General features: G+C 44.7%; 2 protein-coding genes and 1 long non-coding RNA gene across 16 annotated transcripts; all 3 read right to left on the bottom strand.

The window, feature by feature from the left end:
* Positions 1-4864: 4864 nt before the first annotated feature.
* Positions 4865-7745, bottom strand: LOC136187197 (uncharacterized). 14 transcript variants are annotated; one of them, XR_010669873.1, is made up of 14 exons: positions 7565-7745; positions 7352-7518; positions 7023-7304; positions 6842-6968; positions 6698-6786; positions 6589-6646; positions 6487-6540; positions 6371-6436; positions 6010-6313; positions 5850-5962; positions 5646-5749; positions 5375-5583; positions 5269-5321; positions 4865-5090 (listed from the first exon to the last, which is right to left on the bottom strand). It is a non-coding gene; the product is annotated as an uncharacterized lncRNA (long non-coding RNA). The 14 variants fall into 14 exon arrangements; XR_010669877.1 differs by having other exon boundaries at positions 7023-7042; positions 7102-7518; XR_010669878.1 differs by having other exon boundaries at positions 6589-6660; positions 6712-6786; positions 7023-7518.
* Positions 7746-7857: 112 nt separating this feature from the next.
* LOC136187065 (uncharacterized) lies at positions 7858-10883 on the bottom strand. The gene is made up of 2 exons (XM_065974577.1): positions 8311-10883; positions 7858-8265 (listed from the first exon to the last, which is right to left on the bottom strand). The coding sequence occupies exons 1-2, from the start codon at positions 10427-10429 to the stop codon at positions 8039-8041; spliced, it is 2346 nt and encodes a 781-aa protein (XP_065830649.1). The 5' UTR covers positions 10430-10883; the 3' UTR covers positions 7858-8038.
* Positions 10884-10997: 114 nt separating this feature from the next.
* LOC136187066 (ribosome biogenesis protein BRX1 homolog) lies at positions 10998-12641 on the bottom strand. The gene is made up of 11 exons (XM_065974578.1): positions 12571-12641; positions 12284-12342; positions 12176-12228; positions 12079-12122; positions 11947-12017; positions 11844-11893; positions 11712-11785; positions 11607-11657; positions 11422-11557; positions 11281-11375; positions 10998-11228 (listed from the first exon to the last, which is right to left on the bottom strand). The coding sequence occupies exons 1-11, from the start codon at positions 12634-12636 to the stop codon at positions 11088-11090; spliced, it is 840 nt and encodes a 279-aa protein (XP_065830650.1). The 5' UTR covers positions 12637-12641; the 3' UTR covers positions 10998-11087.
* Between the last annotated feature and the right edge of the window lie 229 nt (positions 12642-12870).

Genomic DNA, 12870 nt, shown 5'->3' on the forward strand with positions numbered 1-12870 from the left:
GAAAACACGAATCAGCGTAACCGTGCTTTTCAAACGTGATGCCGCGTCCACTTCCTCAAGAACTCCGCTGGCGTGCTGTTTGGATGTATCTGCATCAAAGAAAAACCGTCGAAAGCATATCGGAACAACTGTACATTAGTAAGGCATCGATTTGGAGGTACATTCGCCTCCTTTCAAGAACGGGCGACGTGCGACATTGGCTGCAAAGACGAGGACCAAAGCAAAGCCTTCATCAGCATGAACGTTTTTTCCTCCTGCAAACTTGTCTGGAAAAACCGAGCACCTACCTGAGCGAACTACAGGAAGCCGTTCGAGATCATACGGGCTACGTAGGCAAACAAGTGTGGCCACAATTAGTAGAACAATTCGACGGCTGGGTTTGACTCGGAAGAAAATCAAGCGAGTGGCCAAGCAAAGGTCCGAAGAATTACGGAAGAATTTCCGAGCTACGACTATGCTTGATGCCTCGAGGCGTTTACAAGCGCAACATGTTCATTTTTATTGATGAAATGGGGTTTGACTGCAGAGATTCTAGGAGGCGATTCGGATATTCAATTGCAGGGTTGCCTTCCATAGAAACACAAAATCTAACAAGAGGAAAAGAATCAACGCGATAGCTGCAATGTCTGCCCAAGGAATTATTGATTTCGAACTCTTCGATGACAGTGTAACTGGAAAAACCTTTGCTTTATTTCTCAGGCGGGCGCTGCTGCCACATCTGCTGCCATTCGATGGTTCTAACCCCAACAGCGTGATTACAATGGACAACGCATCCATTCACCACGTACCTGAAGTGAGATTTGCTTGAAGGAGTGGGCGTCGTAATTCGTTTTCTACCGCCGTACAGCCCCGACCTGAACCCAATTGAAGAAGTCTTCTCCAAAGTAAAGTACGCTATTAAAAGAGACAATGAAAACGTTCCAGGCGAGATGTCAGAGCGAGAAGCCGTTGCTGCAGCATTCAATACCGTGAAGATTGCTGACTGTGCTAATTACATTAGTCATGCTGGATATCCTTAGCCTTATCAATTAAATAAACAAGTCAAGAATGTTTAAAGTCAAAGAAACCGTTTCAGAACGCAGAGAAACTGTTCAAACTTCAGAACAAAAAACAAACCTAATTAGCAAACTTTTCAAAACAAAAATACTTACTGCTTAAAGTTCAAACTTTAGAGATCATCCAAGTATTTTCTTTTTCTGCGCTCATCTTGGCTAATAGCGCCAAGCTGCAAAAGGCTGTGCAAATCTTTCATTTGGCTTATGTACCTTCCTCGAACTTCAGCTTTTTGAGAAGGACATAGGGCCGAGGTCGCAACGGCTGATGCATGGTTGATCTAGTTGGCACCAGAAATAACGGAAGCAATAGCCGTGCCAATGTCAGAGACAGTGAGAGATTCGTTCTTATGCGAAGCACGTGTTTTCCTTTCACCACTAAACATTGGTACGTTTGGTGGCTCGCTCAACGAATCATGTGAACCAATATCTGACATTTCCGCCCAAAGTCTATATTGAACATCTAGATGCATACTTATTTCCATGAATGTCGCGCAGCCGCTGCATTAGCTTATGGATTCGATTATCCTTTGATGCATTTGACCAAGTCCAGCCGGCGTCTCTTTTTTTCTTTTCCTTTTGTTGCAATTGAATCTTCATCGCTGTTGTGACTTTCATCGTCCTCAGCCTGACGTGAAGTAACGCTAATCCACAGCGTTAGATCGCTGCCTTCTCGAAGGTTCTTTAGCACCTGCAACAAATCCTCCCGGCCTCGAAAACTGACCTTCGTTCCTCCTCTCATGTAGCCAATTTCAGCACAGGAGCTATTGATCGTCCCAATTTCCGACTCAAACTCTTTCTTCAAGATACTTTCAAGGTCGGTGACGCTCTTCACTCTGTTAGGATCGAACTTCCGAAAAGCGTAAGTTTTGCTACTGCGACTGCCTTGGCGAAATATTTTGACTACGTTGCTGGCAGTTGAGCCTGTCCTGCGATCCCTGCCATCGACGCCGAAGCTCCATCAACGTCTCCTGAGCGAACACTGAGCGAAACGGGGCGCAAGATACCCTGTGGACAATCTTTCGCACCAAACGTGGCGGTGCTGGGCACTAAAACGAAACGAGTAGTTTGGTTCGTCATTTTAGATAACGCGCGCTCGTAAACACACTTCCGGTTCTTCTAGCCCTCGCTCAGTCTCAAGCAACTTGAAATCAACTGTACGTTTTCCCTGATGACTGTGGGTCACAAAATGGCTTTGGATAAGGTCCACACGCAATGGATAAGCGTCGGGTTTCCTCTAATCGAAGCTTTGGGAAAAAAGCTTCGATTTGAGGTCCGACGAATTTTTAGTTGGAGGGACAGTTTTTGACGAGAGCGTTTTGAAATTTTTGAACCCACTTTCAAGGCCAAATTTTGCGTGTATCCCTGCTCAGACCTAAGCCTTAGGGTGTTACGAATGCATGGCAATGATAGAAGAGGCGCTAAACATTCTCGCTTTCTATTTATTGGGTCTCATGTTGCACCTGTGGCGATTCGCGCGCCATTTTTCGTCCTCGTACAGGTAGTTTTTTGAACTCAAACTCATGTGCAATTGGGAGATTACTAAAAGAACTTTTAGTTTTCGCCAAGAATTTTTTAGGCAATTGGTTCTCGCATTACGCAGAACTTCATCCCTTCGTATCCGCAGACGTAGTACGTCAGTGAAATGTTAGAAAAACTGTTACTAAACATCATTTTTTACTAAACAACTCGAAACTCAGTTAGTAAGAGGGATAATGGGAGCCTACGGAGAATGCGAGTTCGCGGTAGATAACCCTAGCAACAACGCATGCTCGTTTGAAAGTCCGCCCTGCCGCCGTCATGTGCCGTTTCTGGTTAATATAGGCGCCGTCATGTTCCGTCACAGGTTATATAAATGACCTCACGTGACGACTCAGAATAATCTAAACATCGTCATGTGCCGTCGCTTGTTAATAAAACGCGTCACGTGCCGAATCAGATTAATATGAACGCCGTCATTTGCCGTCAGTAAATAGTTAATATAAACGCCGTCACGTGTCGTCTCAGATTAATTAATATGAATGCTGTCACGTGCCGTCACAGGTTATAATAAACGCCGTCACGTGCCGAATCAGATTAAGATAAACGCCGTCACGTGCCGTCACAGGTTAATATTAACACTGTCACGTGCCGTCGACGACAGGTTAATAAGCATGCCGTCCTGAGCAGAGCGGACAAACACTGCGCATGCGCAAGTTGCTAGGGACGATTGTATGGGTTTCCTCGTCGTTTTCTCGCTGATCGTCGAAGTTTCAGCTATTCAGACTAAAAAGTATGATGCACTGAAGAATGACGCATTTTTTGAAGCAGCTTTGGCTTTACTACAACAGCTCCCAGGCGTTGCCGGTTTTCCACTCAAAATTTGGCACCAAATAGTGAGACAAGTAAGCTTATTTGTTTTCTAGGTTTTGTCTAAGGCATTGTAATCCTACCCGCAGAACTGGGTCCAGCGTTTGAAGGCAGTGATCGACTGTACGCCGAAGGAGAAGACGGAGAGAAGGAAGACTGGACACGTGACTGATTAGATAAGAGCAATATACAATTTTGTTTTATGTTAGCTTTTTGTAATGTTTCTAGACTCAATCCCAACATTCACCTAGGCTTGACAAGATAAACCTCTTCTAGAATCCAGTTGTCTAAATAATATGATCACAGGAAATAATCTGGAGATTAATTTCCTTGTCTGTTTTCCTTCTATTAATAGGCGTGATCATGGGTAAAAGTCTGGCCTCGATGCTTAGCGGAATTGAACCTTGGTTTAGCTAACTCCTGCCATAGATATACCGTCGAGTTCAATCATCAAGTGATTGACGAATTCGTGAGACGAGTAATAATCGTCGAAGCCACTCTCGAAATCATCTTCGTCGTCGTTTTCATTTGTGCCTGAAGGCTCTTCTCTTTCTTCTTCCATTTCTGAAGTTAGAAGTGTCGCGTTGAATTTTTGACTCAGATCTTTCAAGAGAAAAGGCTGGCAGTAAACGCAGGAATTGGAGTTTATGCACCTTAGATGGAAAGAATGTCCGCATGTTAGGACGATAGTTTCTCCTCCGACTTCATCACATCCTTGAAAATCGCAGATAAGATCCTCATCGGGCATCTTCTGGACTGAAAAGCCAAGTGGAAGCGCTCTCTGATCGAGAGTGCAGTTGAAAGTCGGCAGATCAATTACCCGTCGTTTCGCTTTTCCGACCATCACCTTTGTCAGTCCTCTTGATTTTTCGGAAATACGTTTAAGTTGTTTAGTGAAATATTCGGCCGTCCGCGCTGCTAAGTAGCTTAAATTCTGACGGCTCTTTCCTTTGACGGTCGGTATTAGAAAATTAGATGCAAAGGCGGAGTCAAATTTTCTTGCACTGAGTACTTCGGCAAATTGTGTTATCTGCTCAGGGCATGACCATGACGGGCATTGGGCCCTCAACAGGGAGTGAAAGACTTCCACCTTTTTTCGGTGAACACATTGAGATACGAAGAAAATGTAGATTTCCATTCAGGTATTACAGTTTCGTAGTGAAGGCAGTCGCTTATGGTAGCAAGAATAGCTTTATTATAGTTGTGGCGCTGCTGTATTATGAACATTATGGCGAGACGAATCATTGCTGGTTGCTAGCCTCGCGTTCGCCAGGCCCTTCTCCCTGCTCTCCCGTATGTCCACGGGAGGGGAGAAGGGCCTGGTATCTGGAAAATCACGTGGTGCCCCCTTTGGGGGTGTGGTTGGTATGACGCGGTAGGATGTGACGCCTCTCTGATAAGTGCTAATAAAGTTGACCTTTTCAAACGATCGCGCGCGTCTCGAACATGGCTGAAAGCGTATCGTCCATGCAGACAAACGATTGGAATACACGCTGTTTATGGTCATTATTTTCTTCCAAAAACACGGATCTGTTACTTTTAATTGGCGTACTTCCGGCAGGCTGCGCGACCAGTTTGAGGATTCCCCTTCCAATTCCGTATTAGTGTCGGACGTGCACGCTCTGTTTCGCAGCCAGTATGGCCCTCTCAGCCACGTTGAAGTCGGGAATGCCACGCGCGCCGCTTTTCCTGCCCTCAAAAGAGTGAAAAGAGGCAGAAATTACTTCTACGCTGGGATTAGGAAAAAGATAAGAAAAGAACAGGACCCAGCCGGCATTTCGAACACAACGCCAAGTCATGCTGGTAGGTTCGGTTCCGTTTTGGCGTACACTCTAATAACATCATTTCTCAGATCTGTGTGACATACCGTGGGATTCAGTCATTGACTCACTGGGCCTTGAGTTGGATCAACTGGTTGCTCTAGGATGCGATATAAATGGATTTCCCGATTTTCGTGTTATCATTAAACGCACCGCTCCTATGCTGTATAACGTTCTGCGCCGTGTGATGAAATCTCCAACTTCACACACGAGCAATGTCGACGTCGACGACCACGACAACGATGACGCCGGTCTGGGACTTTCTGCAGCTCTAGTCTTATCGATATTGATGAAAAATCAATCGTCATCAGACATAGCACTATGGCTTCCAACATTGATATCCAAGTTTCTTATTAGCAATTCTGCGAGCAAACAGGTATTGTTAATTAATCTACTTGGGTGTGAGTGATATAAGTTTCCTTGCCAAAAAGATAATGAGATGTATGAACACTCTTGGAGTCTCAACATCCTACAGCCACAGTTGGAGGCATCTGAAAAGCATAGCCGACAATATGGCTGTTCCTGTCTCTGAGAATAACAAAGCTCGAGTTTTAGCGTACGACAATCTCAATATAACTAAGCATGTCGGCCATGAAAGGACTGGTACGACTCATGCTTTCTGTTTTACTTTTTGCCACTGATATATTTTTTCAAGATAAACGCCTTGAACGTTGGGACATGACTACACGACTAGTCATTGACTTTGATGAGGCTCTTCCGGAAGTACCACCTGACACTAGGCTGGTAAAACGTTATTTTATTTGTATACGTGCCTGATGTATACGTACAGGCACGTTCACGTCATTTGCTTGACGAAGCTGCTATTTTGCCATCCTTGTCCGACAACGACCACTTGTTTCTAAACGGAGTGAACTACATCAAACGGTTCCTGATAAATTATTTTCCAGCCTTTTCTCAATTGCGACGTTTCTGCCCAACATTGCAATCTTTCAAAGTCCCATGCAAACCAAAAATTTCTCCCCTTGAAATACTGGATGTGAACGAGGGCTGCAGAGATGGAAACATTCGTGTTCTCGACGTCTTTGCTAGCGATCTAGGAAAAAAGGACGACACAGCAGTGGTATGTGCCCTCTGCTACATCAGGTTAAATAATCATCATTTATAGAACGTTGTCGGAGACCAGCTCACGTGCAAAAACATCCGCGGGGCCAAGCGAATCAGAAGGCCTGAGCCAATAGGTGTAAACAAGCTAAACTGGGCCAAAGAATCACCTGGTACGTATGCTCTTGCTGAAATTTACTTACATCGTACTCATCGTAGGTGACTTTCATTTTATGTGGGAGTGCCTATGCCTTTGCCTAGAAACGTTTTGGGGTGACACTGATACCAAAGGCTCACTCTGTCACCTCAAAGACGCTCTAGGGTTGTCAATGGTAGACAAGAGAGGAAAAAAATTTCAGCAAGCTGACGAATTCTTTCTACACGTTAGTACAGCACATTCTACCAGTCAAATACCTTGTTTTTCTGACATTTTGCTAGGTTTTCCAGGGGCATCTAATTCTGGCTATTTGCAATCACCTTGGAATGACAACAAAAGACGACAACTACGAAATCAAAGAAAATGACACGGAGAGATGGTTTGAGGCAACGGCGCGGAACCTCTTTGCTGTGACGATTCAAGTGAAAAATCCGTCTTTTCCCGAGATCAGTACGGACGACTTGTACACCTCTCACAGGGCGTTACTGCACCTGGGATTTCTTTACTTAATTAACGTACACGTACGTGCTAAAAGTTAAGAAATCGACGTTGAGGAAATTCTTGCAACAAAAGGTTACTGGCCTTTGAGCCTCCTCCTTGTCCTATTCAGGAAGCTGGAGTATATATATATGTACATACTGTATATACTCAGGAAATATACAGGTAGCATAGCTAAGTAAAGAGTGGATGGCTGCCTCAGCCTCGTCACATTTTGAGAACAATACAACAAAACAATTGAAACGCAGGGGATCAAACCGAAGTACCTTGATAAATGACAAGGAGAGGGACGGCGTTCAAGCTGACAACTACCATAATCAATGTTCCATCAGGCGTCCACCAAGTGAATTGCCCAGAAGGCAACAACTAAATGAACCGAGGATGTGCCACTGAGAGTCAGTTGCTGTGCTTGCCTAAGTTAAGCGGTGGAAGGTGATCAAGAGAGAGATTCTTGCAGAGTATGCGTAGAAATGAAATGACGTTTTTCATGCACGGTCAACGACGGCGGCGACGCGCTGAGGTCGAGAAGGGATCGGGCGGTATCGAGTCGACGTACGTCCTCTTGCGACATCACGAGGTGCTATGAAGGCAGTTGCACATAGGCCGGTACATTGTCGTACACATACCGGGATCTAGCACGAAACTGTCATCTTGCAGAAAAAATGGAAGACATCTGAGAGAAGCCGCGGCGCTTGCTTGGCGCAAAGCGGCCTTCTACATTTTCGGGCAAGTGCGAGCGGCTTATAAGATCCTCTTCGCTCGTAGACAGTGGTGTGGAGCAGCACAAGCATCGCGATCCTTTCCCTTGATACGGGAAACTGACATAAACATTTTGCTTTCAATCCGGACATACGGGCATCATGCAAAAGCAATTAAAGTACTTTACTGTACATCTCTAATACATGTAAATTTACAACGCCAGACAACAGTATTTTTTATTTTGTACTAAATAAATGAGCAAAGCGAGCAAACACAATTCAATTTTAATTAATAATTAACAAACTACTGCATCTCTTCCTCGACTCGGACCACTGCAACCCTCTACTTCTCTATCCGTTGTACAAACAACGTAAACACTATTTAATTAACCCGCCTAGAATCTAATCACTGTCCCCTGATTTATCGCTAAGTAGCACTCCTGATTCAAGACTTTCTACTATAAACCCTCTAAAGGAACTGTCACTATCATCGTCAAAATCTTCATAGCTTGCTACAATAACTTCGCTAGTTGAACTTTCCGGTTCGCTTGTATTATCAGCCCTACTGCTGTCATCCACTTGTTCTGCCGTTTCGTCTTCATCGGATGAAGAATAATCTGTGTAGTGCCCTAAAGCCAAGTTTCACTAAAAAGTTTGTTGAAAAATCTCCTTACATTCTACTATGTCGGTCTCGTCCTCCGAAGACGACTCGGTCGCTACAACTAATGCCCTTCCTCGTTTTGAGGTTGTTGCAAGCTTCTTGCCTTTTCTCCCGCCTCTAGACGCTGTCACTGGCGGCGACGCAACTTCTTTATCATCTGCACTCCTTCCAAACGCACCAGCCTCGTAAGTCAAGTCTTCTGTCCTCCGCTGGCTATCATGTCGTTTTGCTTTTCTTTCCTTCCGAATGACTCTTCTTTTCTTGCACTCTGCTGTGGCTTTCTGGTTGCTGGAAGCAATTCTTTTTTCATCCAGATTCGTGAAAGCAGCAACAGAAAATTTCCCTGGAGGACTTTTCATTTCCTTGAGGAGCTGTACAAAGACCTTGGAACCATGGTTGAACTGCGCTGCTGCAATTCTTGTACCAGCAAGAATCAACAGAGGTCCACGATATTTGCTCTTTGGAACATAACTCCAAAGCGTACTATGGAACGATTCATTTGCATTTTGCGTATAACCGTCCTTGCACCTATCTAGAAGATCTTCATCAGATAAACGCCGGAATATTGGAAGCAACTCGTGAAAAAAGCAATGAGGAAGGCATCTGCTTTGATGGTATCTGTTTTCATTAGTGGCTTGATCGCTTTGCCAGCGACACCAAGAATCTTCTCCCTCTGGACAGTATTGGTGCTGGTCTGCGACTGAGTGAGGACAAGTGTCATGCTGGAAAACATGTCCTTCTGACGGGGTTTTGGTGCTTTGCTTGCAGCCAGTATCTTCTGCATTCCTTGGTAAACAGCTATGGTAAAGTACAGCCAAGATGTCCTTCTTCATTCTTTCAACATTTCCCAAATTTCGCTTAATTGCGTAGCCGTAATAGGTGCTCAGTCTGTTTATTGCCATCTTTGTCAGCCGACCACTTCCGCTAACGCGACCGAGGTCTTCCATCACCACTTTCTTGTTCGTATCCAACCAGTTTCTCAGGTTGGCACCCATTCGCTTATGCACGTGGCCGACGCAATCAATCTTTTTCACTTCATGATCTTCACCATACATGTCCTTGACGAGGAAGTACGCCTTGGAGTCACCATCACCAATGAATGTGGTGTACCGCAAATTGTGTTTTTGAGCAGATCGGCCAAAAATGTCTACAGCTCCTTGAGCTTCCATAGAGGCTGAAGATCCGTTGTAGTTTTTGCGGCAAATAGGAAGGTGCTTACGATACCAATCTAAGTAAACAACGCTATCCTTGTCGACCCCACTTTCTTCCATACGTTGGCAACTCTTACAGTAAGTACACAGCATTTGAAAGTCGATCACACGTCCGTTCAGCAGGGCTGCCTGCACACCGTAATGCGAAGAATATCCTCGCTTTGCCCATGTGCCGTCAAACGTCACAGCAGCGTCAATAACTTCTCCATCCTGGGCGGTTTTTGATCTGCGATAGTCTTGAACGGCGTGAGAGGCAGATTGTTGAAACACTGCATCAGACGCGTGAGCAATTGCGCTCATATGGTTGTTCCAACTGTCTGGTAAGAAGAGCGGCGGCATATTGAAAATACCGCAGAATCGATGAAAATCGGCTCTACCACAACCCATCGACAGTGCGGCTAGGACTGCTCTTCGGTTTACATCGTGGCTTGTTCCTTGAACGCCGGATCGCAATTCAGATGTCGGAAATGAAAGGTTGCTTTCACACGATTTGCAATAGAAAACAAGCTGCGAGCAGAAGCCCTTCCTTCTGGAGTAATCTTCTTTGATAGTGAAGTCGGCGCTGTGACACGATTTGCAGACCAAAAAGGCGGTCATTGCCTTTAGCAGAGTGGCAATGTTAACAATGCGATAATGAGGCTCGTCGAGCGCTGACGTATCTACGGATCCAGACTGAGACATCGCTGCGACTGTTTGGTTCCAAGCTGGTGGGATGGAGCTGAGTTTTCCAGCGGCTGCGGAACTACCAGCGATTTGAGACGGACCACCGCTACCGGCTGGTGGAACCGAGCTAACGACCGGTTCAGAAGCAGCCGCTGGAGACGATACAGTGGCACGCGAAGCGATCAGGCCCTTTGCCTTCATGACGTAAGAAGGCGTGCCACGAAACCCCGCTCGCTTGGATTTGGTTCGTCTTCCCATTTTCAAAGAGTACGTAAACGACAATAATCGCAAACAACAGTGAGACTGTACACGCTTGGTAAAGCCCACAGGAATGTGGCGTCCCGTATTAATCGCCCTAACTGTACATACGTTAGTACAGTAGTACCAGGGACATAAAAGAGTAGGGTTAGGTACTGTAGTTACGGCAGCTTAATTAGTAAAGGCTTTGCAAAAAGTAAAGGCTTTGAAGCATGTGCACGGCTTCTGCCTGTGGTTAACGAGGAAGTCTTGTCCGATAATATTGTTTGAGAATGTTCTGGCCACTTGGGTAGTAGACAGCTAGCGCAGGTGTATGCGCGGCAAAAACGCCTTGAAAGTAGACCATGTTGAGTGGATGCAGTTTGATTGGGCCGTTCGCCTAACGCAATGAGCAGAAAAGCCGAACCAGCTGTGGCCTACTGTACCGCACAATTACTGACTACTATTCCGGCTTCTCTCCACTGTCTCTAGGCAATGCAAAGCTATGTCCGAACACCAGATCATGTGCAACCCTCAATCGGAAACGGCGGCCGGAGCAGAGTTAATAATTAGCACGAGTTGGAAGAACTGTAGAGACAGATTCTTCTCATTCGTATGATGTGCTGCTTTGGAAGACTCTTTTAGCAAGTTGCACGTTCAAAGTCGGCGCTAATAATGGCTACTCCACTGCTCTGTCAAATAGCCTGTCAATGTCATCTTCAGGCAGTTCGGTTTCCTTGAGTCTCTTCGAGCGAAGTACTTTCTGATCAAGTCTATCTCGCTGCTTCCACCCCACTTTCAATTTCAGGATTCGTCGATGCTAGCAAGAACATTAATCAATTGAATAATCACATCTTTTCATTCGAGATAACCTCATTAGGTGACAGGTAGTGAGGACTCTCATACAGCGTAACTCCACCGAAGCTCCCAGAAAATATTCGAACCAAATTAAGAACGAATCGAGGTCCTAAAGATGCAATTAACTATTTCAACGATTAACTGACTTCCTTCACCTATTTCAATTAGGGACCCAGTCTCTTCTACTATCTGGTAGTGTCGAAACCATATCCTATCATCTGCAATGGCAAAGTTGAAGACATGATCTATAAAAGGCTTGCTCTTCGGATGACTACAAGGAGTGCCAAAGATCTAAACATTGAATATTAATAAGAGATAGGTAGTGACAATGTTGTGCCACTTGTTTGAATAATTCCTTCAGAAGAGAGAAATGAGGAGTTTCCGCAAAATTCTGAATTTCAAATGTTTACTAATCAGAGTAACTGCCGGAATCTACTTCACTTGCCTCGTCAAATGACAAAAGGGGTCGAGAGCCTTTGAGGCAGTTTCCTGTCAACTTCATTTCATCCATCGTGTGAACTAAATTACAATCAAATCATTTTCAATGGCCTGAGTCTAGCTGAAAGTAGAGTCCTACTGTTTTCAACGAGAAATTTAGCAGACGGACCGTGTGGAGTCTGAGACAACCTTGAGAGGCATCAAAAGTGATTTTTTAATCAAAAATTCGATTTAGCAATTACCATAGAAAAGAATCTTTCTTTTTACGCATTTCTAGGAAAATGCACTTGTTGCAGTTCTTTCGGTCACAAACCTAGACTCATCAAGACAAAAGATGTCAAAAAAAAATAGTTCACTCATTAAATGATTCCCACCTCGTTCACAACAAACAGCTTATCCTTTCTATGAAGCTTAGCGTCTGAAAAGACGTTGAAAAAAAACAGATATAATATCGACATTCGACGGAAAGACCTGCTTTCGAATGAGGAAGAAGTAAACGAAGGTCGTTCATCAAATGGCGAGGTCTGCAGTGCACGTGTTTTTTGCACAGCTGATATAAACTCTTATGCTCTTTCAAACCTGTGCGTGATTCCTCTGGCGCAAAAAATGAGAACGCGCTGCTTATTTGTCCATCGAGGCTAAATTCAAACAATAGAAATAATGAAGAGAGTGCGCGGGATGGCTGATGACAGAGCTCTTCCCTGCCGCAATAACTAGCCTACAAACACATCTCTATCTATATTTGCCGTAAAGTTGTCGCCTCGAGACTCCTCGAGGCTCCCAGGACGGCGATTCGCTGGTGCGTGCAGTGCAGCTGATATTACGAGCGACTGACTAATACACGCGTTGATACAGGCTCTCTGGACCTTCTTGGCTCCCTGCTCGTCCTTGTCAGCCTCGTCCTTTCCTGAAGAACGACGGCGTTTCTTCATTATAAGTCACGTGGAGCGCTATGAACCCCGTATACTTTAGAGAAAATCGATCAGTGATTTTGTTCAATACAAAGGTTTTGCTACAATAAGTATATCATTTTTAAATATGTATTGAGCTAGTCTCTGGTCCACTTTACCATAGATCTACAGTATGATTGGTACAGTAAAGAAATTACCTGTGTTATATTCAAACCAGAGATCAAACTAAGGCAGGTGTCTCTAATGCAATATACC

The sequence above is a fragment of the Oscarella lobularis genome, chromosome 5, assembly GCF_947507565.1.
Source record: "Oscarella lobularis chromosome 5, ooOscLobu1.1, whole genome shotgun sequence".
Taxonomy (NCBI): Eukaryota; Metazoa; Porifera; class Homoscleromorpha; order Homosclerophorida; family Oscarellidae; genus Oscarella; species Oscarella lobularis.

What these genes read in the sequence shown, in the direction of transcription:
- LOC136187065 (XM_065974577.1), bottom strand. Translation starts at nt 10,429, where the DNA reads ATGGGAAGACGAACCAAATCCAAGCGAGCGGGGTTTCGTGGCACGCCT. An exon ending in CGAGACCGACATAGTAGAAT is followed by an intron (nt 8,266 to 8,310) that starts GTAAGGAGATTT and finishes ACTTGGCTTTAG; the next exon opens with GGCACTACACAGATTATTCT.
- LOC136187066 (XM_065974578.1), bottom strand. Translation starts at nt 12,636, where the DNA reads ATGAAGAAACGCCGTCGTTCTTCAGGAAAGGACGAGGCTGACAAGGAC. An exon ending in GCCAGAGGAATCACGCACAG is followed by an intron (nt 12,229 to 12,283) that starts GTTTGAAAGAGC and finishes CGTGCACTGCAG; the next exon opens with ACCTCGCCATTTGATGAACG. An exon ending in TGGGTCCCTAATTGAAATAG is followed by an intron (nt 11,376 to 11,421) that starts GTGAAGGAAGTC and finishes TTGCATCTTTAG; the next exon opens with GACCTCGATTCGTTCTTAAT.